The sequence below is a fragment of the Platalea leucorodia genome (assembly GCF_965183815.1).
Source record: "Platalea leucorodia genome assembly, chromosome: Z".
NCBI classification, from domain to species: Eukaryota; Metazoa; Chordata; class Aves; order Pelecaniformes; family Threskiornithidae; genus Platalea; species Platalea leucorodia.
Genome location: NC_138858.1, coordinates 93,847,549 through 93,875,108, shown reverse-complemented (window position 1 = coordinate 93,875,108; position 27,560 = coordinate 93,847,549). Strand labels below are relative to the sequence as shown.

Sequence of the window (27,560 nt, the reverse complement as noted above, 5' to 3'; positions counted from 1 at the left end):
GGAAGGCGGATCTTCAACTGCAGAAGACACTTGTAAAATAGAGCGGCTGCCTGCACGGACACCTTTTCTGTGTATTAGGGTGTTAGAGATGCTAGGTGAACGATGTGCGATAGCTGTTAGTGACCCACTGCCTTCAAAAAACGGGCAGGGTGTACTCCATTTACACCACCCAAATCTCCTCTTGGTTATTCGTAAACTGCGCTGTTACTCTGGATGTGATTTTGGGTGCCGGATCTGGAAGATCCATCCCCATGGATAAAGCTGACTAGTTGCTTGCTCTATTAGGATTATTCTTTTCATGTTAAAACTAAGTACTTCTGCGCTAAGTGTTTCTTCCTTTTAAAGAAAAAGAAAAAATGTAGTGTGTGCGTACTTTGCCATTGTGTATGTTCAAGTCAAATGGGTTGTTACCATGACAGGCGCAGGCAGTAACAATTTGGCAATTTATAAATAGCGTGATTTGTCATCTAATACTAGGGAGTCATGGGCAAAATGGCAGTTTACGAAAACGTCAGCTCGCTCTGTTGCTTTAAATCCCTCTATTGCATATTTTTTGAAGTTATGTGAGCTTGTTTCTCAATTATAACTTATTTGCAAATATTAGTTCCTAAAGATTTTTGGTTTTGAAATGCATTTTCTCTTTCCTGAATGTTCATATATCATTGTGTTATTTGATGTGGAGGGAGAGTTAGAAAGAAGGAGAACTAGAAAGAGAATTAGAACACGGGAAACTGTCCCTAACTGATGTTCAGCTTCAGTGGGACGTCAGGCATATGCTGCGTGGACATGTCTACAAGAAAATATGCTATTAGATGTACACCATTAAATATAGAGTATTAAATTTTAGTCAAGATCAGGTTTTTTTTACACCCTTCTAGTGAAGGAAAAAGACCCACGCCACAAAAGGAACTTCAGTAAAAATTTATCTTTTAAACATCTTTACCAGTGAACTGTAAATAATTTTATTGTGAATTGTTTGGTCAGTTCAGTTTCTGGAGGATAAGTGATAGCTTACAGTAATTTTTCACTCAGTGGAAAAGATTATAAGCAGGGTGTGGTTCACTGTAGCTGTTGTTATGCTTGTTTTTCTTCTAGTGCTGAAGAATGAAACAGAAACCAAAGCCCATAAATCACGTGTATTTGAAGAGAGAGTTAATAAAAGGGAGTATGCTTTGGACAGGAAGTGGTAATGCTGGCAGAGGGACTTCGCAGCATTTGAGGATCATAAACTAAAAAAACCCTAAACACAACAGAGAAATGAAGGTTGCATCTCTTGGCCTTCAGTCGAAAGCGAGGATGGTACTGGCCTCGTGCAGTTCAATGCTGTTTCAGTAGGATGCTTTTTAGTAAATGAAAGTTAGCAAAAGAAGGAAAGACAAGGTTCTGTTTATCATCTTGGTGCCTGTGAGACAACATGCTTGTGTTTATCAGTCTTCGTGTCAGTCTGGAGGCTTTCATGGAACCCACTGCATCGTGCTTTGAAAGCAGCATTGCTGCACAGGCTGCTGTTGGCTGTAGCACCGTGGTCACCCTGGGCTTGGCTTGCTAAGTTATTAGGATCCTTGACTTTCATTTAAACTACTGGGGTTTGATTACAGTATTTTTCTTCTTTTTGTTTTTTTAATTTCCAGTAAGAAGCATGTTTATTCAAACTCAGGACACACCAAATCCAAATAGCTTGAAGTTTATTCCAGGGAAGGAAGTGCTGGAGTCAAGGACTATGGAGTTTTCCACACCAGCTGCAGCATTTTGCTCACCTTTAGCAAGGTATTATTAAACACATCATAATCTGTTGGGGGGACCGTATGGGCTGTGTGTCTACAACTGATGTTTTTAAGCACAGCTTCTGATCATTCTGCTCCTCCTTATACTCAGGAGCAGCTTGGTTGGATTTAAGTTTTTAATGCTGCTTTGTTTGTGCATAAAATTAAAGCTAGGAAGATTGTCATTACTGAAGTGGTTTTCTGTGTGTCTGTACTCCCCACGGCTGTATCGTAGCAGATTGCATCAGGGTCTGGTTTATGCAACTGGATTGAGTGGTATTATAAATCGGTGTTCTTGAACAGTTGCTGCATCACTTGTTTGACCTCTGGCCCTGATTTCACAAAATCATTCCCATCAGAACACGCTTAGTTCAAGTAGTTACTTGGAAATCATGCAACTTTCCGGAATTGGGAAATAGACAGCATAAGGAAATAAATAGTCCCCAGATACGACAAATTACCTGTAGTAGCTTGCTTGTTTTGGGACATGTTGGTTTGAACCTGAACTTCAAAAGCAATGGATTTTTCCTTCACAAAAGGTTTATGATGTTGCAGTCAAAGGAAAGCCAGTTTTGGCCCGCACTTTCAGGCTGGATCTGTAACAGGTCTTGGGAATTGCAGCTGTCAATACCAAAATGCATAATCTGGAGTAAGAATCGCTGAGCAGATAATCGATTCGTATCATCTTGGTATAGAAGGGGTTTCTATATGGCTTCCCACCATCGCAAGCCTCTCTGGGAATCTTTGGAAGCACCCATTTTTGCATGTTTGTCATTGCTTTCACATTAGCCTCTGAAAAGAAACCTTATCTGTTACGTGGGTGGAAGGGCTTCGATTCGAGGGCGAGATCCAGAAATGGTGCAAATTATTATCTCTGGAGATCCCAGTTTAAGTCATCTTTGTGTATGTTGGAAGAATTATATGCAAGAGTAGAAGCTGTTTCATGTGACAGTCTCTCCAGGAACTGTAGGGCTATCAAACATGCAGATCTACCGTTTCCGCAGGTCTCTTGCAGAGTTGTTTGGCAGCTAACAGGATCTTTACAGGCAAAACTCTGTGACTTAAAGTAATAAATACAACGTGAAAGGTTTTTGAGGACATCAAAACGTGCTAGTGGAACACTGAAGCTGTAGGATCTGATTATGCCAAAGTGCGTCAGGTTGCAGAATGCAATCGACTGTCAGAAAGTGGCTTTTTGTTGTCGTGTATCTGCAAATAGATGTTTTCATCAAAGAAGAAGTATGTGCTAGAATGGGTACCCTGACAAAACAGCTTGATTATGTGTATTGTGCAGCTTAATGGAAAAAAAATTGTCTACTACATATCGTTAAACCCCAGATTATGGTTTTTGTAAATGGAATACTCATTTATTTTAAAAGGGAACATTAACTTTCCAAAGAAGTAATAAAAGCTTCCCGAAGGGGAGAGAGGGGGAACAATTATTTAATTGATCTAGGATTGTTTGGTGCACTTGCATGATTTCATTATTTAAGTACCTTAAAAATCCAGTTGGTTTAGTGGTGTAAAAGCCCCGTACGCATACAACTTTTCATGTGTGGAAATTCTTTCAAATGGGTATTGTGAAATCTCTTTTGTCATTCTTCATCACGCATACCTTTGTGATAAGATTTCCAATTCCTTCATTCATTGCATTTGTGATGTTTTCCAGTCTTTCAGGAGAATATATTTTCTTTTCTTTTCTTCCCTCCGACCCTGTAATTACAAAAACACTCTTACAGCCTTATGCTTTATTTAACTCCAGGTGCTTCCTACTTCTAATGATTTTTTTTTTTTTTTTAGGTTTTTTTACTCCTCAGGAGTAGCATCATTTATTTATTCTGTAGATGAATTTGTTGGGTTTTATTTAACCGTTTGTGGAAACTGGTCTTTACATTCTCATTCTGTGTTTTATACTTAAAATAGTGTCAAAAATGTGCTCTTTACTATCATGTAACTTCTTGTGTTGCTTTGGATGTGTGCTAATGTACCACCTGGTTGTTGGGTGCTGTATGGGGCCATCTCGAGCAATTTAGTATGAATCTTAAGCCTTTACTAAATCTTCAAATTTTTCATGTGCCATACAAATGACTAGCAATATTGAAGATTGCTCACAAAGGGAGTTGGTGTGCTAAAGCCTTTCGGGCTGCTTGGCGCTAATCCTTTTATTTCACGGCAACAGAATTGAAGGCAGTTTTTACTGAGCTCAACTACTTTAAATAACTTGCTTTAATCTCAGGAACATTCCTTGTATTTGCACTAGTCCTACCTAAAATAACAGGCACCTACTGGTTTTGATGCTGATCAAATATGGTTTTGTATACAGAATATAATTTTGCTTCCAAAGAAGAACTGGAGAAACTCTTTCACACATCTTGTGGAAAAGTCCTGTAAGATGTGTTTGGTTTTACTGCGTACACTGCTTCACAGCAGGATATCCTGGCTCTTACTAAGCTGTAGGTGAAGTAACTGGGAGTTTCTCGTAATGGTTCTGGTTTTAGTGCTTATTTTTGTCTAGAAACGTATTCTAGAACTTTTTTTCTGTGACAGCTTAAATAAATCTTTAGGAGTTTGCCTGAAATGTGTATGCATTTTTGGTTTTTTTTTTGTTTGTTTTCTTAACAGACAGTTATTCAAAATTGAAGGAGTTAAAAGTATTTTCTTTGGACCAGACTTCATTACAATCACCAAGGTAAGCAGAACAGAGATTCAAGTATGCTAAAAGATGAGCTGAGATTCAGCTATCTAATAGATGGCCATCGGGAAGATCCAGTCAGACTCTGGGACGTGCGTAGTGAAAGTACCAGAGGCAGTGGTCACAAGCAGCATAAAGGGAATTGCCTTTACTATAAATGAAAAAAAAATCACAATGTGTGGGTAAGCACTGGAATAGGTTGCCCGGAGAAGTTGTAGATTCTTTGATCTTGGAAATGGTCAGTGTTGGACTGGACGAGGCCCTGTGCAACGTGGTCAGCTTGGAAGCTGGCTCTGCTTCGAACAGGAATTGGGACTAGATGACCTCCAGGGAGCGCTTCCAAGTGGGATGGATGGAATGACTGGGATGCAGTCCGTTGCAGGTGGTGCTGTGTTTACCCAAGGTGCGGAGCTCGTGTCAGCAGAGATAAGGTGTTGCGTAGGAGCCGTGCAGTTGTGCTCTTACTGTGTGGAGAGTACAGGGCAATTCAGTGGATGATAATTTGGCTCAAAATTAATGAGAACCAAACAAGCTCGAGTCTTTGAAACGGTTTGGTAAAAATATGTGTCAAATAATGTATTTAGGAGACTCTATTTTTTGCCTCTTTTTAGCGAATATTTTAATAGCACTCAGCTTGCAAACAAGGAAACTTTTCTGTTGACTATTATAAATTGAGTCTTACTGAACTTTTTTGGTAAAGCTGGACTTGACAAAACTATGAAATCAAATCCATGCATCAAACGTGAGAGCCCATTGTAATATTTTCAATGTAAGAAGAATCTCTGCGTAGCTTATTCTTAGGAGGCGGATACTCTGGTTTTATGCATTTTTTTTTTTTTCTTCTGATTCTCGCAGGAGAGTGAAGATCTGGATTGGAACTTACTGAAACCAGATATTTATGCAACTATAATGGATTTCTTTGCCTCTGGCTTACCTGTAGTTACTGAAGAGGCACCTAGGACCGATACAGGTAAATCAAACTCTTCAAAAGAAGTCAGTATCTGCCTTTGGGTTTAGTTTTTGTGACATCCAGAAGAGCCTCCACTTGTCTCTCAGAAAAGGCTGCAAGAGAATTTAAAGTGAAAACTGCTAAAATTAACACAGGAGAGAATTTGCAGAACGCGTGTGTTCTAGTGGAAGCAGTGCTGCGCTGTCTGCAGGAGTTGCTTACCCGTGAATGTGAAGCCTGGTCCTCGTCCGCTGTAGTATGAGGAGCGGATCTTCGCAGGCGCTGTGCTGAGCTATGTGTTTTAGCAGTACCGACTGTGTTCTGTTGTGCTTTGTGTGCGTGAAATATTTTTGCGAGTGCTGAGGCTGTGTTTAGAAAGCTATTGAGTGTTCCTGCCTGTCCTTTTTGTATGGGCACCTGCAAAGGGTTTTATTTCCCTCCTTAGACCAAAAAGGAGTGCCCAGGCTTAATGCCCGTGTCTTAATGACAGGTTTATGGTCTTAAATGAACAAGAAATAGTAAGAAGACTTTTCTAAACTGTAATAGAAAGTAACTGAGACGAACTTAGAATTTAACTCAAGGGCAGTATTTTGCCTTTTGTTTTCTCATTTGCAACTTACTAACTTAAACAACTTTTCCGGTGTTTTAAGGAAGCTTATGACTATTGAATTCCTCTCTGCTCTGTTATGTCTGGATTTAATTTCAATATTAACATAGACTTTATTTTATTTGAAAAAGATGTCTTTAAAAATGCTTCTGCGAGACTAGCACTGAGCTTAAAATTGCATCCAGAGCTGCTAAACACAGACAGGTTCATAATTCTCTTCCTGCTGAATTTTTTAGGTTGCTGAAACTTTCCTTCTGAGGACCCTGCCTTAACCTGTGCATCCTTATTGAATGTTAGTTGTTGCGTCCTTTAAAAGGTGGCACTGCTGTTGTCTGTTGAGAACTCTGAACCAATACTGGTGTTTGTCAGTGAAAGCCTGGGATCTGAATAAGGATAATGCAGAAAAAGAAACTTACTCTGAATTAAGAGCAAGTTTTGGTTTCAGTCGTCTGCCTTTTGGTTTCAGTCATCTCAGCAATGCTTTTATGCTATTTCATTCTGCCGTTATGGGTATACAGTGTTAGTAATCGTATTGGAATTCCCTCCAAGTTCTGATTTGCACGTTTTTCTTTTCCCAAGCCGCATCAGAAGAAGATGATGAAGTTGTCCTAATGATTAAAGAACTGCTGGATACAAGAATAAGGTAAACCAGGAAGATTACTGCTAGATGGAGTGAGTTAGCCTTGGGGTTTGGATTTATTTAGGGAACAGTGCATTTTTCTTTGGGTACGTGTGATTTCATGGTTCTGTATCTAGTGCGGGGGTTTAAAGTGCAAAACTGGCCAGAGTTGAGAATTCTGTTTCCCCGAATTGAAAACTTTCTATCTAGTTTTCCTGTTTAAGCAAACCATGTGCTGAACAGAGTCCTTACTGCTGAGTGATTTTAGAACAGTGTATGGTCTTGCCCTCCAGAGGGCATTTAAATAGGTCCGTTGGGTTTAACCTGGTTGTTTTTAAATAGTGAAAACAACACAGTCTTTGCTTTTACAGTAACTTTTTTCCTCTGTTGTATTAATCTCTCTCTTAATTATACTTGCCCTTTCCTTCCAAGTATTCCGAAGTAGCTTATACTGTTGTATCGCACTCTAAAGGAAAATGTACTGGTGGGTTTCCCTCGCTGCCTGGGCTTCTGTGGATTTTGCCCTTGCGTTCTGTTGCAATTATATTGGTATTCTAACACAGCTTGAATTTAGAAACTGGTGGTAACTAATGAAGTCTCAAGAGTGGCTATGGATTGTGTTGTTTACCTGAAGTATATTTATATGCTCGTTAATTGCCTTCCAGAGTAAACTGAAAGGAATAAGCAACTTGACATTTTAGATGCAGGGGGAAATGTCTGATGTCTTTCTGAAGCTGTGATATCTGATGGCGACATCTTCCTGAACTCACAAATTACAGGAACCAGAAACTTAGGTGTGGGTCAAAATCACGGAATTCAGTTTAATGTTTCCAGAAGTTGTGATGAACTTGGGCTTTTGAATTTCGTTTTTTTAGATGCTGCATTTTAAAAGCGATATTTAAAAATATCGGCTTGGTTATCTCACAGCTGACACATGGTACCGGTTAATTTTCCTGAAAGGAAAGAGGGGGAAAAGCAGAAACCAGCTGGAACATTTTTCCCAAGCATATGTACTAAGTGTTGAAACACGTAACCCGAGTATACTGTTGTGTAAAGCCACGCTAGAAAGTAACACCCAGGAGGCCCTGCTCTTGCTGGGTATGTGGTCATTTAAGCTCCCTGCGGTACGTTAGTCCTTGATTTCCCAGTGGCCTTTCATAACGGTCGCAGAATTCCTGCCCACATTTCTGGTTTTCCCCACCTTTTTCTTTCATTTCCTTCCCCCTGTGCCCCTCGGTCGATCAAGAGGCTGTTGATGAGAGTACTGGCAGTAGTGTGTGTATCTTCATTTTATAGCGGGGTCGTTTACAGAAGCTATATATAAACCAGTGGTACGTACAGAGCAGTTATTGTTTAGTCAATTAAAAATATCTGCAAAGAAGTTGTCAGAAGGTGCAGGATGGCAGGAATGTCGATCCAAAGGGTCCTGTAGTGTGTTAAAAAAGTTAATTTTGAATAAGAAAAATGGAATTTTTAGTCATGTTCTTTCTGGAATGGAGATAATTTGCTCTGGTGAGTTGTTAATAAAGATGTCAAGTTCATAGATTATTCTCTTAGGAGTGTAGCTCTCAAAAGAGTTATTTTGGAAATCAGTATAAAGAGCTTCTGTTAGAGTAACTTGATGGTTTTAGCTTGGTCTGGAAAAATGTTGCTATGGGGATACAGTTACAATGCTGGGCATTTGTTGCTTGCAAAAGGAGACCAGGCTGCAGAAATGCTAATAGTACTGGGGTGTGATCTTACCAGATGCTGGTTGCTTCACCCGTTAGCAGGATTAAGCTTTGACATAGTTGGAGCTTTTTTCTGTCCTGCGTAAACTACGCTGAACCGTGTATTTCTTTATGGAAGCGCTTAAGGCCTCCTTACCACTGTCCCTAGCCAGGTAAGAGATGCACGTGCATCGTATGGTAGGACGCACACCTATGGTATTTGGCACATAACTGAGGCAATCATCGTTACGTGTGGAGAGGGCCTCAAGGCAAACCAGTGTGTCTTTGCAGGCTGAAGCAAGCTCTGCTCTAAGGTGCTCACCCTCGCCCCTAGAATTTCAATGATTCCTTCATATGCTGCTGCGTTCGTTGCAAATACATTTTGCTTAATGTCCTATGGAAAAACAGTAGCCATCACTTGAGAGAATCCAGCAAAGTATGAGTTGTTGGAAAGTTGGACCGGGTAGTTGTAGAGAAAGAAGGCTTTAGTGACTATATCTTGACAGTTCTTTGTGTATATTAAATTGAGCTTTACTAAAGATTTCTGGAAGCAAATGTATTTCAGCTATACTTGCTTTAAATTGAGTATTGTGTTCCACCAGGCCGACAGTGCAAGAAGATGGTGGTGATGTTATTTATAAAGGCTTTGAGGATGGGATTGTGCAGCTGAAGTTGCAGGGTTCATGCACCAGCTGTCCCAGTTCCATCATCACCCTGAAGAACGGGATACAGAACATGCTCCAGTTCTACATCCCTGAAGTAGAAGGCGTGGAACAGGTGGGTTGGTGAGAGAGAATAGCTGTTTGAAATGGAAAAGAAGGTCTTTGTCCCTCTCCAGCATGGACGGGTTGGCGATGTAATCAAAAGTACAGGATGCATAGATGCAGTTTTTCCAAGTCAGAAGCTGTATCTTAGCAAAAGATCCAGAACTCTGCAAAGCGCTGTGCAACCCCGTGGCTGCCTGACTGGAAATGTGCCCATGTCCCTCTGGTGCTGAGGAGCCCAGAACTGGACACTCTGTGTTTGCCACTGATTGTTACCTTTGTGTTTTGGTGACTTGTGACAATAAGGGACAAGCTTTTGTCCCCTAAAACACAGATTCTTTTGCTTTGTCATTAAAAATCTGATACGCTGTAGTGATTGTTCTAGCAGCCTTGGTAATAACGTGAGCAGCTCCTGTTATTTCAGCCACGTTTCCTTCTGGCATTTTTGATGGCAAGTTTTTCTTAACCACCTTCTTGCGTGGAATAACTGCTGTTCTCCTTGGGCCCAGCAAGGATTGAGTATAATAAATACGCAATCCTGCGGGACTGAGAGTTTAAAGTGTTCACATAAGCTACTTCTGGATTTGATTTCAGGTCGTTGACAACGATGATGACGTGGAGAAAGAAGCAAATTCTACTTGAGCTGGCATCATCTATGGCCAATAAGTATTTACCTCTTGGTGTACGTAAACTGTCTTTGTGCTGAGGAGCAACCAAATTTGCCTTTCTTTTCAGAAAAAGAGTTGCACTTACATCTGTAAAAATGTATCATCAGTTTAAGCAGTTTGTCCACTAATTTATTAAATGCCCTGCGTTCAAAAAAGAATCCTTTTGCTCTACTTTGTACCGTGTCTTAAGAAAGAAATGGTGGGCTTTAAAAACGGTGATGCGTCTCTCCGTTGTTCTTTCATACAAAAAATTCAAGACTGAAAAAAAGAGAAGGCAGAAGTAAAGTTTCTTGACTGTTTTTTGTGCAATAGAAATATTAAATATTTATTCCCCCAAGCCTCCTTATGGGACTTGCAGGACTATCTGCCCTTGCTCTATAATTGGGAGATTGAGGAATGCTAATTTTATCGAGTCTTGTTAAAAAGCTTTTGATTCATATCAGTTTTTTGTGTGAAAAATAACCCACAACTTAAAGTGTTCATTTTAGAGGATATAATATTGCCATCACTTGTGGAAAGTTACTCACTTGCTCGCTACCACTGTGCAAACGATAGCAACAGAAACAAAAAACGTGAGTTGTTTGGTGTAAGAATCGTATCTTTTTAAAGAAATGCTAGAAGAAGATGATCCTTATCGGCTTCAGTAAGTAGAGAGACTAATTAGCTTATTTAGAAGTAAAATTGTTCAGCCACCATTAGTGGTCTGTTTAAACTTGCAAAAGATGATTTCTCAGCATAATACTCCAACATCAAGATGAATGTGCAGGGCTTAAGGGCACAAATTACATTTGCAGGATAGCGAAGAAAATGGATGTGTTTACCTATGGCATATCCTGTTTGTTCCTCCTGCAGTGCCAAAGAGCGCAGCGTGTGTGTAACTTGGCTGCCTGGCCGAGCGAGGGAAGACGTGGCAGAGCAGAACGCGTTCTGCTTTTAGAGACTATGGGAAGAGAAATATTTATTGTTCTGAAATTGAAATACGCAAATCGGACTTTGCGAGTACTTCTGTTTACTTGTGCATGTAGGACTTAATTTCTTCCTGGTGCCTAGCTTCAGCAGATGGCTTTGCTAACAGAAGTACTATTTCTTCTTTGTGCTGCCACAGTCGAGCTGAGTTTGCGGCCGTTATTTGGCTTATGGTTACAGTAGTATTCCCTGCGTGCAAGGATGTGACAGCCTCCCGCGTTCCCCCTCTTTCACTCCTTGCCAGTGTAATTCCACTGAGCCCCTAAATGAGATCAGTTAAGTCAGTGGAGAATCTTTTATATAGCATGCAGTTCGGCATGGGTAGCCATAAAGTTCATATTACTTGTTAGAGATACGAAAATAAATATTTTGGCAAAATCTCTCTTTGGCTTTCACGGAGAGTAATAACGTACAGTCATTTAAATGACGCACTCAGGACTTGGAAATTGGTTTGAAATCACCATGTTTTCTTTACCCTGTTACGAAGTACGCAGTGCCTGATCTTACGAGTACATCGATGACAAAATCCCCCGGAGGTGGGCACAGACTATCCAAAAGAGAGCTTATGCAAACATTATTGCCATGTTCTTCTTTGTCAGCAACCCATAGAACGGCGAGTAATGTTTCTGGTTTCTCAAAACCAGAGCTTTTTAGGCCTAATTTGTCAATTTAATGCACTATATAAGCCACAACTTAAACAGCAAAGTAGCTGTTTTGTGTGTTAAATAAAATGTATCTGTTAAAGATGTGGTCTTTATTCGTCAATTAAGCAGTACTAATCTCTTCCAGGTACAGTAAGGATCCAGTTCTGCCACTCTCTTTGTATTTCCAGCCTTGTTTTTAACGGGCTTTCGATTTGTACAGATAGGACAAAATTAAGCTTGCGTGCACTGAGGCTGAAGATCAAGCGTCTTGTGACCTCGAGGCTGAAGAGATTCCATGTCCAGCGTGTATCCTGCGTGTCCTCAAGTTCCTCAAGCTCTGTCGTGGAGAGAGAAGCGCGTAGTGCTCGCATCCCATCCTCTCTTACCTGTTCTGTCCCACTGCAAAGTAAGCTCTTCAGGGCAGCGGTTGCGTTTCTACAGCATGAAGCGATGGGGGGGCTCTGGAGAAACAAAAGCAGAGGGAGGGGGGCAAGCGGCAGTTCTCTCTTGGGGAACGAAACAAAACCCAACTGTTTGCAGCATTAGCCATAACCGTAAGCTAATGCTGTGACAGCCCGATGCGGTAACAGCGTCGGCCCAAATCACGAGGAGTTTCTCTGTGAACCTTCCAAGCTCTGTCTGGAACAGCTTAGTTCATGGAAAGAATCCCTGCGAGCGAGAGGCGGCCCGTCTCCTCCGCGCGCCCAGAAAGCCTTTCACGCTCACGGACCCCGAGGCAAACGGGAACACAGTACCGACTGTTCGGCGTTTAGCTCGGGAGTCGCCGAGGTGGCCGGCGTCCTCGGCGGTGTGGGACGGAGGGGGGTGTTCTTGCAGCTCTTCCTTCAAAGAGGGCCCTTCGGTTAGGGGGCTGGGAAGCTGTGCTGTACCGCAGCGCTCCGGTCAGCGAGGCTTTTTGACTGTGAAGTTTTTCTATAAATGGCAGGTAGTCATTACATTTAAAATAGTAACGACTGCTTGAAATTATTCTGGTATTTTTTTTAAAGAAAAAAAGTACTTTGGTGTTTTTGCTGTGCCATAGATAAGTGCAGAATTACAGTCTGCCATTCAGCCATTTTTGTTTTCACCCGTTTCGGATGAGAAAACACAAAATCCATTCATGTTTCCTAAGCGCTGTTCTAGCACTCTCTCTCACAGAAAAAGTTGATTACAGCGATCTAAACTCTTGTCATCTTGAAACTGTTCACAGGTGGAGATGTGTGTGTTGTCAGGATGTGACTCATTCCATGCTTCTAGGAGAAATTAGCCTGTGTGTCTATAAGGCAGTCTTCTGATAACGCCGTGGCGCGTACGGTGTGGAGCAAGCGCCAGCCGCAGCCTCTGCTGACAGCGTTTTTGGAGCAGGTACTCTCAGCACCCTAGCAGGAGGCAGTAGCTCACGCTACCCGATGTTAACGCTCAGAATGCGTTATGTCGGGGATCACAAAGCAGGCTCTTTTCAGGAGCTGATAGTTTGCGATCAATCTAAAATTCAGGCCTTTAGCCAGAACTTCTATTTCAAGTGAAGCGTGTTGAGCTTAGAGGAGAAGGAAGCGGGTATTTTTTTCCCAACCGTGACCCCTTTCTGTTAATTTTAAAAGGCGCACGTGTAATAGTTTGGAAAACTGTTTTCACGTTTCTCCGTTTGGTAGTAATTTGCATATCCACATCCACACAAAGTACGTATGGTAGTAAAGCCACGTACTGTACGTACAGCAAACCGCAGGATAAAGTAACAAGTTACGTAGGGCATAAGTGCTGGCTTTTATGGGGAAAAAATGAAATAGCCACTTAAAGACTAAACACAGGGAGCTGGCTTTCTGTATGTGTAAGACTGTGAGGAATTCGCATCACATCAGTACATACAGATGGATGAGTTGGCCTCAGTTTGAAGGATTCATTTTTGTAACATCAAGTATGGTATAGGTTTAAGTCGTAAAGTTTGGTATTTGCTGTGCTGCTGACACGAACTGTGTATTCTGGGAGCGTTCGTAAGGCCTGTCTGTGCTGCTTCAGGCGTGGGGCATCCCTCGTTAGGAGTAGGGTGATACCTTTCGTTTGCCTTCAGGCAACGCTATGGGTTATTGTAGGTTTGTAGGGAGTGTCTTAAGAAATGCTGCGAGTGGTGAGAAGGCGTGAAGTGGGAGCTACTGCGGGGCAGCAGTATAAACCAGGAGATGGATCCGGTGTGCCTGGTAGATCAGTAACAGAGCTTGAACAGCAGCCAAAGCTGAGGAGAGCAAGGTTTCTGTGCCAGCGTGTATTTCTGGTGACCGCCGTTCTGATTTGCACTCCTACGATGGGTCCGTAGTTCCCTTCCCACCCGGGAAGTCGGCTTCCCCTGCCGCCAGGCGCCCAGCTTCCTCCTGAAAGGTGTGGAAGTGGAAAAAACCTCAGAATTTGGAGTCAGCCGCCCTCCGCCTTCACCACTGACAAAGGGGGAATAAAGCACCGAGCAGCTCGATTCCGGGGCGCTGCTCTACGCGAGCCAGCCCTAGGAACCGGGGCTAACTGCCGTGGGTTATTCCTGCCGCCTCTTTGCCGCTGAACAGAAGCAGAGAGGCGGCCGTGTGCGCTGGCCGCGAACTTCTGATGCGTCTCGGATCGGCCACCTTCCCGCTTCTGTTGGTGTGCGGCCAGGTTCTTCTAGCAGCCGGCTCAAAATCTACCCCGTCCCGATTTTTTGATGTAAACTAACATTTTAGGTTGTTTTATGGGCTTTTCAAGGAAATCTGTATTGACTTTTCAGTGTCGAGATAAAGTGAAGTGAACAGCATGTTCCTTAAGAAGTGATTGCTGTCCTTTTGTAGCCTTGGGCTTGTAGCGAGTATTTCAAACCGCGTTAGATCGCGGTAGCTAGGCGCGGGCGGCCTAAGTAAGCTGCATCGCTCCGTTGTCAGCTGCGCCCAGCCCACTGTGCTTTGCAGAGTCATCTTAATGGTTTCTTTATCTTGCTTCTGAATAGGTGCTGCTACAGAGCAGAAAATGAGGAGAGGGGGGCCCGGGGGTGCGGGGGGCCGCTTGTGGGCCCTGCGCCTGGAGGGGGGGCGGAGGGCTCGCAGCCCGGGCCCCCCCGCACGCCGACTGCGGCGAGAGGCTGGGGGCGAGCCCCGGCTGGCGCTGCTCCTGCCCGCTCTCGGCAGGCGCCGGGCGCGGCCCTTCGCGGGCAGCCGGCGGCGGGACGGGCGCGGCCTCCCCGCCCTCGGGGGACGCGGCTGGCGCCCGGCGCCGCGCCGCTGCGGGGAAGGACGGGGCCGCCTTTTGTCCGCCGCCGCCCCCGGCCGCCCCCGCCCGCGCGGGGCCCCGGGCGCCGCCCGCCGGCGGATCCGGCTGCCACGTCCCGGCGGGGCGGGGCCGGGGCGGGGCGGGCGGTGCGGCCCAATGGCGGGGCGGGCGGCGGGCCTGCGCCCTGGGCCCCGCCGCGGGGGGCGGGCGGGAGGGCGGGCGGCGCGGCCCCGGCGCGCAGAGCCGGCGCGGCCGCGGACCGGGGCGCACCATGTGCGGTAAGGGCCGGGCCGGGCCGGGCCGGGCGGCCCGGCGGGGGGGGGAGAGCGGCGCGGCCGCCGGCTGCGGGAGCGGCGGCCCGGGCGGCGTGGGCCGGGTGCCGGCCCTGCGCCCCCCCCCCCCGCCGGGGAGCAGCGCTAGGCCGGCCGGTGCCGTGCCCAAAGCGTGCCGCGGCGGAGCGGCCCGGCCCCCGCCGCGCCCCCGGCGATGGGGGCGGAAAAAAGGGGCCGCCCGCTGCCTCGGCTGTAGCGAGAAGGGGCCCCATCTCCGTTATCTGAGAGTGTCAGCGTCTTGTCTGCCGTCCGCATATGTTTCTCTGGGGGAGGCGTCTCGCAATGCATTAATAACGTGAAAGGGCAAATTCTCCCGAAATTACGTGCAAATGCGGCCGGAGCGTACAAAAGGCCAGCGCCCTCGGTCTGCGTGAGGCACGGCAGTGCTAAAAATGCGCCGTTTCCTCGGTGCAGAAGCCTTCCGGGCACTTGGTGATGTTGGTGGGTCTTGGTTCGGTGGCGGGGGGTGCTGAGGGTGGTGACGGGTGGGTTTATAGGTTGTAGTTTTCAAAAGCAACGAAGTGACTTAGGAGCCTAAGCCCCAGTGGACGTCGGTAACGTGTACGTTATAGGATACAGGCTTCACCGGTAGCGTTTCCAAACGTGGCTCTGGTCCTATCAGAATAACCACTCCCACTTTTAGACGGAAAGTGTTTATTGTTATTCCTTTAAGCATTACAACTTCTGATGTGGATACTCGTACGTTTATTCAAGTTTACTCAGTGTAGGTTTTGAGGCAGACAGGTGAATTGGTTTAAATGAGGCTCAGAAGCGTCCATGGCAGGGTTGCGCACCAGCTCATCCCGCTCTCTTCGTACCCCCGTGGAGCTTCCCTGTGTTGAGCACATGCCTGAAGTGAACGGGAGCACAAGCCAGCGAGGCTTGTTCTCCAAAGCCACCGACGTACTTTCTACTCCTATGTGCCGTATTAGTACAATTACTCTATCTTATCTCTTGGACATTGGAATGTAATTTATTCTTTCTCTTCTTCTTTCTGTCACATCGGCTTCATGTTTTCCCATGGAAATTTATGCAACAGTGATCTGTTGGCTCTTTTTATTTGTCTTTCCACGTTTCCTTTTGGTTCCCCCCCCCCCCCCCCCCCCCCGTATTTTTATGTGCAAAATTAAAACGGTGCTCTAAGCAGGATTGTGGTTTTTATACTTAATGTGCAAGTTGACATTTCTTTCATTGTTTTTGTGAGATTGAGCTGGTATCGCCTTCAAACTGTCAAGTCTATGGAGTGCTATGAAGAGGCAATCAGAAATTCATAGTTCAGCTTACATTTAACACTATGTTAATTCGTGTTAAAAGTACAAAGTGGAGCAAAGCTAAGAATAGAAGGGATAATTATTATTATAAATAGCTTGCTGCAAGAATAGGGATGGTTTTGGTGCCTCGTGCTTGCCTTATTTGAGGTCCAGCCTTGGAAATGTGCAATGTCAACATTCTGCTCTTCATCTTTTTAACTGTGCTAAGCCCTGAAAATACTGTGGGTAGCTGCTTAGTTGCATTGAAGATTTAGTGTGTTTCTCCCCTTTTTGATATAAGCAAAGTTCTTCTTGGATATTGAAACATTTTATGAAACAGTAAGAAAAGCATCAGGGATTATTGGTGCTGTTGTTGAGTCTTGTTCTGGGAGCCAGAGATAGAGTGAAAAATGTGAAGAGGAGAGCATTAACTGAGGATGTTAATACAGAAAAATAAGCCTTGGAAATTGAGGAGCTGCTGAATGCAGGAAGTGCGTGGCTGGAGGCGGTTAGGGTTTTTGTAGGGATCAGGAGAACTGATTGTAGTCCGAGGGTGCTACCACATGAACTCTTGTGACTTGTGGTTAAGCGCAGTTGGCAGAAACAAATGTACACGGTCTCCTCTGCTGCTGCCGTTCGCGATCTGGCTGGTGAGCACAAGGCAGAATTGACGGTGGCCTCGGCTCGCGTTAGGGAATGTTAATTGCAGTGGCAGTTTGGGGCTTTTTCCGTGCAGCAGCAGTAGGCTCCGGCAAGGGAACACGGTGAACAAATTGAGGCGTTGCCCTCTCAGATAGTCCTGCAAATGTCATAAATAGGCAGAACTGGCTTGTAGGTACTCTGGGGACTACACTAACAAGGCTTAATTGTCTCTCTTAACTGAAGTGACAGTAGTCTACGTCTTGGAGTAGAGGGCTCTGATTGCTCATGCTGTGGCTTCTGCGAGGTCTGAGTGGCCGTGTTACACGGTGTGGTGACAGCCGTGCAGTCCCGGTTGCTTGTGTGAACCCTCAGACAAGGTTTCTGTAACAGAATTGTAAGTCAGGATATGCGTTGCTTTATGTTGCCACGCTGTCTGGTGGGTACGCGGTCCACGCTCAGATTTTTAACCAATTCATCTCAGATTGAAAGGTAGTTATTAAAATGTGGGGGTTTTTTTTGGTTTTTTTTTTGTTTTTTTTTTTAAAAACGGTGACAATGCTGCTATTGTTATCTGAGTTCTCCCTGTGACAGCTTCAAGGTTGGAATTACCAACACAATGTTTTCAGCTTACTGACAATCTGATGTTGAGCTTTATGTGTGCACAACCGTACGAACTCCGGTGATCTGATGTGCTCGTACCGCTTGACAGGTAAAGGAAAGCAGCCTCAAAGTTCAGTTCCTTGACGCCTAGCATAAATGACAGGTCTTCTGTGTAGACGTGCTGGTTTTTTGTTTTTAATAGCGTTAGTGAAAACTAGGTTTTGTTCTTGGTATGTATTACACACTGCAGTTTGAAGACTGGGCTAGGTATAAATTGGGTGTGCTTTGGTCTGAATGCGCCAAACCAGTTCAATGACATCTATGAAATAGTTTGGAAAACAGGTTTTTCAAGGTAGCCAGGCTCGATAGACTGTTCTGTAAATAAGTAAACCTATCGTATGCCATGACTGTTTTTAATAACAAAAAGGGATTTTAGGATTTAGGTCTTGTATTACTAGTGATTACTGAAGATAAAAACGGGCTTAAGAAAGACTTGAGTTTCAGGTTTTAGGGTTGCACGGACATCAGCGGGGACTGCCCTCCCGCCTGCCGAAACGGCGTTTGTACACCTAGGTGTATGCCTTTCTGCGAAGCAGAGGGTAGTGGCTCTTGCCCAGACCGGGTCCATAGAATTGACGCCCTGGTGGTTTACTGCAGGCAGGAGCAATCTTGTCCTTTTTAGCTGGAGAGAGGGGTGCGTGCATGGGTGGGTGGTAAAAGAAGCATCCGGTGGACAAACGTGGTTCTTCACTGGTGGATGTTTTTCTGCTTTGCTTTTTTCCCAGCGCGGACTTGGTGAATTGAACATAAACTCTCCCATATACAGCTAGCAGACATAATAACGATAGTCTGCTTGTTTTTGACCTTGAGCCGGTTCAAACTGTGCAGAGTTAGCGTTGTTTCGGTACGCAGGGGTTGGCACAGCGTTCTACCGAACCGCCGGGCAGCAAATCATAGGAGCCCGCTCCAGCGGGTGTAGAGCATCGGTTCTGAGCCTTTTCTCTGTGCTACTGTTAGTATCTGTGTTAGAACTTGCTGCTACTGCCCGGTGTCTCCCCTGCTGTAGTTTGAAGATAAACATTTTTATCACTTTTTCCCAATCTGTAATGTATATTTATGTATGTGATACCTGGTAGCCTGCATCTGATTTGTTGAAGGCGTGAGGCCTGATAATCACCACCAGGATAAAGGGTTGTTTGGAATTGCCAAGTGGATGTACTGATAACATCGCCTATTGAAATGGGTTTAGCAGTGTATAGTATGGTATAAAGGAATTTGTAAATCCGACAGTAAACCTAGCCTGAAGGCTTTCTGCTTTTGTGGGAAAAGGATTAGGAGAAGCTATTCCGGAGTAACTTCATGTATTCAAGACACTGGAGCAGATCCTTTATTCTTACCTGGAAGTGGCGAGTTGTTTCATTATCCTGTAAACTTGCCGTGAAATAAAGGAACATGAGCACCGAAAAGGTCACAGGAAAATGAAGTTCTCAGAAATAGTATTTTAGTGATGGTCAACAATAGAAATAATGAATGTCCATTTGGTAAAAATGCTATTCTGTTAAAATCCGTCAACTGGTTACAGGGAATTCTTTACGTAGCTGTCATTAAGAAGGCCTAGGTTTTGTGCTTGAGTGTTAAACATCGATTCGAAGAGAGAGTTGAGTTTCACAAGCAGCTGAATACCTGTTCCGCTGGTGGTTCACCAGGTAAGGTTTTTCAGGCAAACCTGCAAGAAAGGAAGTGTTTTGTGTTCTAAAGTGCATTGCTCAAGATATTTCACTTGAGAAGTATACGCAGGACTTCCTACTATGGCGGGTCTTAGTGCGATTCAAGAATTGGATGATAAGCTGACATGCTTTGAACAAGTCTTTTCAGTCAATGTGCAAAGTCCTGCGTTGAGTTACCGGTTGAAACGTTTTATTATGTTGTAAAGCGTGACTACTGTTCTAATCCTGAAGTATCTTAGTGTCAAGTCCTGCAGGATATTAGTGTATTCCAGATAGGGGTATTGTGTTTTCTGAGCCTGTCAGGTAGAAATTCCTGTAGTACGCATGCTGCTGTCTTATTTTGGCTGCGAATTCACAATTACAAACAGTGCTGAACGAGAATGAAGTTCACAGGGCTTTTCTTTTGGTTTCGCATGGCACGTGTTTCACCTCGAACAATGCCACCTCAAGGCTTGTCCAAGTAGCGTAATTAAATGTCATTCGCATATCCTGGTTTTCTGCAATGCTTCCTCTTTCTGGCTTGTTCTGGAGCGTGGGTTTCAGAGGGCAGGTGTGGCATTATTACTGGAAAACATGTGCGTCTAAATGGTATCTAAATGGTATCTAAATGGTATCTAAATGTGTAAGTTGGGCTGAAACTGAAACTCCTCTTTTCAGGTCTGCTAGCAACCTGAAGTTCACGGTGGGTTGGTTTCAGGAAGGTTCTGCTTGGACTGCAGGCTTTCTACATTTTCGGCACCTGGCATCTAGGCTGGCAAGGGGGATAAGCTGGTGGTGCACCAGATGGGACCCGGATGGAAATTGGCTAGATTTGCGTTGGAATTTCGTCAAAACCAACATGTTTCCATTGACTGTTGTGATTTAAATGAATTGTCACTTTGACAGAAAAGTTGGCGCTTTGTGGCAGAATGCTCCCCGTGGAAGCCTTCACGCAGCTGCAAAGGTCTGTGCCGTTGATAGCTTTTCATCTTTCGAATCCTGTAGATTGATTTGAATATAAGCACAGGGAGGGAGAGAACAAGGCATTGTGATTTGGAGAAAAACAAGTCTCTGGTGTGTGGAAGAAAGGTCTTTTATGGTCTAAACTGCAAGGTAGCGTTGCTGTGTGCCACCCCACGTCTGCCACGTTCCACCTCGGAGAAGGCCACGTTTCGTAGCTGGATGAAGCGATCCTTTGTTCAGCTTCTGAGTCAAAAGAGGTTCTTTTCTTGAACGGCCAGGGCTTTGCGTCACGCTGGGACGTTAGGTGTCACCTGAGCGCCCTTTGACTCGGCACGGCCGCCTTCCTCGCTGCGTGTTTACACGGATGGGACCGCAGGCTTGAGGTGTAATTCCAGAGCGAAATTTTATCTGCAGAGCCCCGGTTGGTGGCTGCTGGGAGACATAAACGTTTCTCAAAAATACACTTAGATCAGTGAAGCAGAACAAGCGTTTAATGCTTTGGGTCTTTTTTTTTCTCATCGGTGTTTCTGTCGAGGGCAGTGGAATTGTACTTAAAAATGGAAGTGATTACAAGATGTGATTGCTCATATATTCCTGAATAATCCAGTAGTTAGAGTAGAGCCAGTAAAAATGCTGTTTCCTAAATGTGGATTGAAACTTTCTCCAGCTATGAAGAATCATGTCGTTATGAGGTGTTTGAAAAGGGGAAAATGAAATGCATTTGAAAATATTTCCAGTAAATGAAACTGTTATTTACACATAATTCATCATGATCAAGTGTCATAAATGGGTGATAAGCCTTCAAATATTTGATTTTAGCTTGCAGATTAGTAAGTCACGCATTTAGGAAGACTCGTGTTCATTTTCAGCAGCCTTATTGTCCCATTTTTTACTTTAATTATGCATCATTTTTACATATTATTCTATTTTTTTTCCATTTTTTCCTGTTTTCTCTAAGATGAGTTTTGAACCTGCTTGTCTTCTTGCCTCCTCATTTGTAAAATGTATCAATCACAGGTGAGTTCTTAGAATTTTATTTTCATAGTGGCATCTCCATTATCGCTCCAGCTATTTTCCTGTTGAGATCTAAAAGCTGAACTGAATTGAAACTGAATCTCCCAGTGTTTACATAGTCGTCCTCTTGGAAGAGTGTGTCTGCATATTTTGCAATGTTAATACTGTATTTGCATTTCTTCTGGTTGGCTTGCTTTTCATAGTCCCTGGGTTTTCTGATAAGGAGCACTGAATTCTTGGGTTGGGCTTTTTTTTTTTCTTTTTTTTTTTGTGGCATTCTTAGTCTTAGATTCAGATTTTTTTTCTGCAGTTCTCATGAATGATCTTAGTGTAATTGTGCTGTAATTAATAGTTTTTTTCAATGCCTGAGACAAATGCCAAGTTGGCTCCTTTCTAGGTAGATGTTTTCTGTTTGTTTACAGTACAAGTAGAAATAAACACTATGGTTTTTCAGTCTCATTCCAGATGAGCCATCCCTTCCTGGAGGAAGTCGGTTCCTACTTTGTGTCCATTCAGTACCTGGCATTTTGTTGTACGCTGCTCGCAGCTGTGATCTGTGACAAGGAGTCAAGTTTTGGGTTGTTGTTGGGGTTCTTTGTTTGTTTGGTTTTTGCTTTTGTTTTTTTAAGTTCAGGTGTAACTAAACTTGCTAAAATGTGCAGAGAAAACAGCATTCCAAGCCACTGCCTGGTTTGGATTCAGGTTTAACAAAGATGTCTAAAGTCAGCCCTGCCTAGAGGGAAATAGTTCTGGTTTTAAGCCCTTTTTTTGGTTCAGAATAAGTTGCCATCCTTGTGCCAGAAGCAGGATGGAGACTAACATGATCAATTCACATTTACAAAAGTATTTTATGAATGGAAACCGAGTTTCTGCCTAATAATTGTGCCCATCTATTGAGTTAGACTTTTTTTTGCATGGAGGACTTCATTTTAACGGCCTTGCTGGGGTGCCGAGGGTCTGTGTGGAAAGCGCTGTGCAAAGTGATCTTCACTGGGGCTTTGAGCAAGACGCTGTCGTGTTTCTTGGGTGTCCCCCGCGGCTGCCGTTGGCGGGAAAGGACTTCCAGGATCTGCCTCGCCGCGGCCAGCCTGACGTTCAGACTCCAGAGCACCGTAACGCTCGTCATCGGTCCCCGTTTGCTCAAAAGAGCATATCCCCCTTGAGTGGCCGTTGGTGGTGTGCCGTGGTAGCGGAATAACTGAGTAGGTAGCTGTGTGCCCGGGCGGGACTGGCCGTGCCGTAGCGAGATAGCTGCAGTGCCGCCGGGGGGAACGCGGAGTGCGTAGCTGCTTCTGGAGAGCTGTTTGACGGGGCCAGCGAACGCCGGAGCGAGGAGCTGCCCGGCGCCGTCAAAAAGAGGTGTAAGGCTCCGGGGTCTGGTGGGAACGGGACCCTCGGCGCGTGCTTCCAAGGTACGTAAAACACGGAGAGAGGTTTCACCTCTGAAATTATTTAGCTAATTTAGAAAAATGTAAGTGGTGTTCATGTTTCCATAATTATTCATGCTGGTTATAATTACGCCTTCTGAAGTAGCTTTACTTTGGATGCCATGGTAGGTGGCTTTGGCGTAAATGGAAATGTCAGGAGCCGCTGGAGCCCAGCGTGCCTTTTTAAAGACATCTCGTGTGCTTGTTTTCTGTGCTTTGTGGGACACACTCGTTATTTTTATGTGTAACGCTACCACTGCATTGGGCGGCTGTTTGGGAGGTTTCCGGTAAATATGGAGAGAGGGGCTTTTCCAGCTGCCTGCTAATAAAGCAGCCTGCTTTGTACTCCTGTTGTAAGACCTGGAAGCCATTTAAAGGATTTTGGGCTGAAATGTGCCGTCCTCCAGCCTGGATGACAGCTATTTGGAGTCAGTTCACTTGTAAACAGGGAGGTTGCTGTTCGCCTGAAGAATGCGGTTTTTAGAAACGGAGTGAACTAAGTATCTCAAATTGGAAAACTTTTTTTTTTGCCAGAAGGGTGGGGAGGAGGGTTTGGAGATGGAGAGCGTGGGGGAAGTATCCTTCAGAGGAGGCTTTTGAAATACAGCAGAGGCTGTTAGCTGCTGTTAGTGGTTTATTATCTGTTGAGGTTTTAGCTGTGAATCGCGAGGTTTGTGGAGGAGGACCTCGCCCTGTCCCTGTAGTTACTGGAACCAACGTTCGAGTTGAACAAATGCCATCAGGAGATGGCAGCAGCAGGCCTGCGTGCGTGATTGGTTTGGGATGTCAGGAGCAACGGAAGTGAAACTGCAAACTTTTATAAACTTGGTCCTGATAGTCTTACAAGCGGTTATCGGAAAAGGCTTTGAGTTTGGGGGAAATGAAGGTAGAAGCAAAAGAAACCAAGTAAAAAGCTCCTTTTATTATTTTTTTTCTTCATCTGACTAGGTGGTTTAAGAAAGAGGAACAATAGAACGTGCATCTAATTTTTTTCTAGCAACGTGGAAGAAAATAAGCGAGACACGGTATGCTCTTTTTGCAGCAGAACTGCAGGGAGATGTAATTTGCAATGCCGGTGCTTTGGGAGTGGGCAGATGAAGCTTATGACAGACTTATCCCGAGACCTGCAGCCGAAGTCCGTGGAAAGGGAGAAGGAATGGGAGAGCGTCAGAACGGTGCATGGCTGCGTACGACCTCGTTGTCCCTGCTCAGGCTAAAAAGTCCCTTGTAAACGTGTCGGCACTCTGCCCTGTGGTATGCAGTGCATCCATCAACTCTGAATAGCCCATATTTCTACTTGTAAACTAAATTAAGACATCAGAAGGCTTTGAATTATTTAGTTTAATTCCAGAACACAAACAGCTTAAGAATGCAGTTTTTCAAATGTTCTTTAAAATAATCTGTGCGTAAACATGTATATGTTCCAAAAGTCATCTTGGGAGTAAAATTTTTCGCACGAATACAAGTTTGGGAACTGTGAGGCAGGCTGTATGGCAGCGCTGTCGGGGAAAAAGAAAAGATCTGGGATGCCTTTAAAAGGACTTCGTTTTTGTGTGCGTGCGACTGAACTCCGTTCTTCTCAAGAGGTTTTGATAAAGTTTCTCAAGTGACAAACCCTGAATTACCAGCCGCTTACATGGAGGGATGTTTGTGTGAAACCTGTCTTGCTTTTATTCCATGCAGATGTTTTTCTCCTTTAGAATGTTAGACAGGGTGAAACGGTAGATTTCGAGCACAGCTATTTCTGGCATCCTGTAAATGTCTTCTCATGCTACTGCTTCATGGTGGCACCGAAGGAAATATTTCTGAAATAGAGCCATAGTTGGCATTAGAGATGTAGGAATTTGTGTGTCCCCATCATTGCTTAAAAATAGAAGCAACAATTTATCTTCTTTGCAACCTACAGGAAAAATAGCTCCATTAGTTTGAGGGTGTTAGTTTGCATGAGTTAAATGATGATTTTTTTTTTTTCTTAGTGAGTCTGTGGGAGGAACTTAGAGAAAGCTCTTCAAGGAAGAATCCCCTTCGAAGGTGGTTCTTCAGCACGCAAAGCTCAGTGGTAGGGAACCTTGAATTTTTCATCTGGAGTGGTTAGTTTCCCGTCGACTGCATTGTCTCCCGAGAGCTCGTTCCGTCGTGTAGGTCCAGCTCACGTGGAAATTTTTTCTCCCATCGCGCCCAGGCTTCCCCTGTGTGGTTGCTGTCAGTGTCATGAGAAGGACGCTGGCATTTTGTGCTGAGTTTTGATCTCTGAAATGTTGGTGACATCTTCTCTGCTGGCCCTCAGGTGGGGTAGGGAAAAGCTGCAAACGCAGCGGCACCTTCCCGCAGGGGGTTCTCGGCCCGAAGGCCCGTTTGCGTTTTAACTTGGCACACATACTAAGTGGGTGGCACATAGGGGGTTTCCTCAGCTGTGATTTTGTTATAAGATTATGCTCCTTTTCCCCATACAGGCATCTTTGCTTACCTGAACTACCATGTTCCCCGGACAAGACGGGAGATCCTGGAGACCCTTATCAAAGGGCTCCAGCGGCTGGAGTACAGAGGCTATGATTCTGCAGGTAGCTCTCCCTGAGCAACAGTGGCTCTTTTTTGAATTTGGGCTTGTAAATGATGATTTTTGCAGTGTGTTTGTGAATGGTTTCTACTGTCTTCTGCTCTTGAAGAAAGCTGAAACAAATTGAATGTGCCTGTGATCATGTGGTCAGAGGTTTGGATTAACTTTCTTGCTGCCTGTTATCTAAGGCTTTAAAAACAAGCACCTACAAGGTGACAAAGGGAAAACTCACTTCTCATCTGAGGGGTTTCTTGCCTTTACTTGGAGGGTCGGCCGGGGGGAGAAAGAGCACTGTAAAAAAAAAAAAAAGAAAAAAAGCAGTATTTGTTGACTTAAAATACCATGATATACTTTCTGCACTTCACACTCTTTCTTCATATTCCGTGGCGGTGCCTAGGTGTGGGAATCGATGGCGGAAACGACAAAGACTGGGAAGCTAATGCTTGCAAAATCCAGCTCATCAAACAGAAGGGGAAGGTGAAGGCTCTGGACGAAGAGGTTCACAGTATGTACTTCCCTTTCGTTCTTTGCCTGCTCTCCTTCCTTGAAATGTCCCCTCATCTCATTTGCGTTTTGGATATCCCCCATTTTACCCAGAAACACTTATTTCCAAATAACCGCCTATCAAGTGCCAGAGGTGTAAGCACTTACACGTGTGCTGTGAAGAACCCGGTGATCCTGTGGATGTTGTCATGAAGTTACAGAGAAGTCCTGATTTCTCAAGATGAATGAATCACATCCTATTAAAATAAAATAGACCCAAAATACATTTTAGAGAACAGACGGAAAAAACCCAAACAAAAAGTTCCTTAAACTGGGGAAAGGGGAATTACTGGGAGATAATTATCAGAGACCTGGAGCTTGGGCAAAAAAGAGAAATGCTCTAAACACTTCACCGGTTGAATTTTAAATTTTCATACGTAGTGCTTGTCCCAGCTAAAGCTGTCCATCCGCGTAGCGATGGGCTGAGCAGCTGGCTTCAGGAAAGCACTCGTGCGCATGTAACTGTCAACTTGATGAGAACGCAGAGCGCGCGGCCTTCTGCGCCTGTTTCTGCCTCTTTACGTCCCTTCATTTAAAGGTTAAGTTCATTAAATCTGTGCAGAACGCAAAGAAACGCAAAGTTGTTGGGTGTGGAATGCAGGTAAGCTGTGTGAGAGTGGGAGGATGCTTTTCGGAGGAGTCAGGATCTCTAGTTTGCATTCAAGAGCCGCTCTGTTGTTGCAGCGTAAGTTTTTTTTAAGCCACGCGAGTGTTCCCCTCCCCGTGCAGAGTGCTGTTTGCCCAAAAGGAAGGCGGGTAGATCTAACCTTGGGGTAGAGGGAAGCAGGAGCTGACGAGGCCAGGCGAGGTGGTATGTGCGTTACAGAAACAAGATACACAAAATGTTCCTGAAGAAATGTTTGCCTGCTCAAGAAAACTGCAGGATACACGGTTTTAAAGAGATTGTGGAGACACTTGTGGAACAAAAGGAATCTTTTTTTCTCAAAGAAATACTAAAGTTAATGGTATGCTTCCTAGAGACAAGGGTTAGGGGTGAATATCCTAACCGTAGTGGTACGTAACCGTGAAATGGGCTGGTTCGGTCACAGCTGACAGCGTACGGGAGGTGACAGGAGGGCAAGGTGCACCCCAGAGAGAGAAATTAAGGTTGGATTCTTTCTTAAAAGTTGGTTTTTATTTTGGAGGGGTGAGGAACGCAGGGAGGTTGCTTGTGTGCATCCGCATTCTGAATCCCCTGAAAAGACCCTTGGTGTCTTGTTGGATTTGCTGATTGTTTCCCTGCCAGCATTGCTGTCCTGGGGACCCTGGGGGCCTGGTGGGACTCCCACCTTGACTTTGGGGTAGGGACAGCCCCTCAGTACTGAAAACTTCTGCTTCTGCTGCAGAGCAACAGGACATGGACCTCGACATCGAGTTTGATGTACACCTTGGAATCGCCCACACCCGTTGGGCTACCCACGGCGAGCCCAGCCCTATCAACAGCCACCCGCAACGCTCCGATAAAAACAACGGTGAGTGTGCTCGCGTGAGGAGCCGTGCGCTCCTCGGCAGCTCCTGGAGCCTCTGGAAAAGCTGGCTGCCGTCCCCGGTGCCTGCTGTCTCGCAGGGAGGGGTGGCGGGACCCGGGGCAGCGGCTTTATTGCAGCCCACGGTGCCGAGCCCAGTTGCTGCAAAGCCGAAGCCGGAGAGGTTTGGACTTGATTTCTGGCCCCAGGGTACGCTGGCAGCCGTGAGTGATCTCGGGAGGGGCTGGGATTAGTGCCCAGAGGTTCGGTGGGTGCGTGGGCATGGTGCAAGGAGGAGGTAGACGCAGAATGAGACCGGACGGTAAGAATTTTCACAGCTGCTCTTTGGAATGGAATTTTGTGTGCTTTTTCCCCCCCTATTTATTTATGTTTTTTTCATAACCACCACTGTATGGAAGGGGGGTGGTCTCTGTGCTGCTGCAGTGTGCAGCTT

The 27,560-nt window shown here is 44.9% G+C and overlaps 2 protein-coding genes across 12 annotated transcripts in view; both read left to right on the top strand.

Moving 5' to 3' along the window:
• NFU1 (NFU1 iron-sulfur cluster scaffold) overlaps nucleotides 1-9,784 on the top strand; it is a 50,436-nt gene extending 40,652 nt beyond the window's left edge. For all 7 annotated transcript variants that reach the window (XM_082336111.1, XM_082336105.1, XM_082336106.1 and 4 more), the window contains 6 exons: nucleotides 1,632-1,767; nucleotides 4,386-4,452; nucleotides 5,311-5,425; nucleotides 6,591-6,654; nucleotides 8,942-9,116; nucleotides 9,698-9,784. In XM_082336111.1, coding sequence (XP_082192237.1) covers nucleotides 1,632-1,767; nucleotides 4,386-4,452; nucleotides 5,311-5,425; nucleotides 6,591-6,654; nucleotides 8,942-9,116; nucleotides 9,698-9,745 — 605 coding nt within the window. In that variant the 3' untranslated portion in view covers nucleotides 9,746-9,784. The remainder of the gene's footprint in view (nucleotides 1-1,631; nucleotides 1,768-4,385; nucleotides 4,453-5,310; nucleotides 5,426-6,590; nucleotides 6,655-8,941; nucleotides 9,117-9,697) is intronic.
• LOC309602503 (glutamine--fructose-6-phosphate aminotransferase [isomerizing] 1) overlaps nucleotides 1-27,560 on the top strand; it is a 98,330-nt gene that overhangs the window by 45,932 nt on the left and 24,838 nt on the right. For 2 of the 5 annotated variants that reach the window (XM_082336099.1, XM_082336103.1), the window contains exons 6-8: nucleotides 24,994-25,101; nucleotides 25,495-25,602; nucleotides 26,987-27,112. In XM_082336099.1, the coding sequence (XP_082192225.1) occupies nucleotides 24,994-25,101; nucleotides 25,495-25,602; nucleotides 26,987-27,112 (342 nt within the window). Of the gene's footprint in view, nucleotides 1-8,989; nucleotides 9,117-9,697; nucleotides 9,770-11,605; nucleotides 11,788-14,820; nucleotides 14,885-15,182; nucleotides 15,380-24,993; nucleotides 25,102-25,494; nucleotides 25,603-26,986; nucleotides 27,113-27,560 lie in introns of those variants that run through there. The other 3 variants (XM_082336100.1, XM_082336102.1, XM_082336101.1) reach the window with 3 other exon arrangements.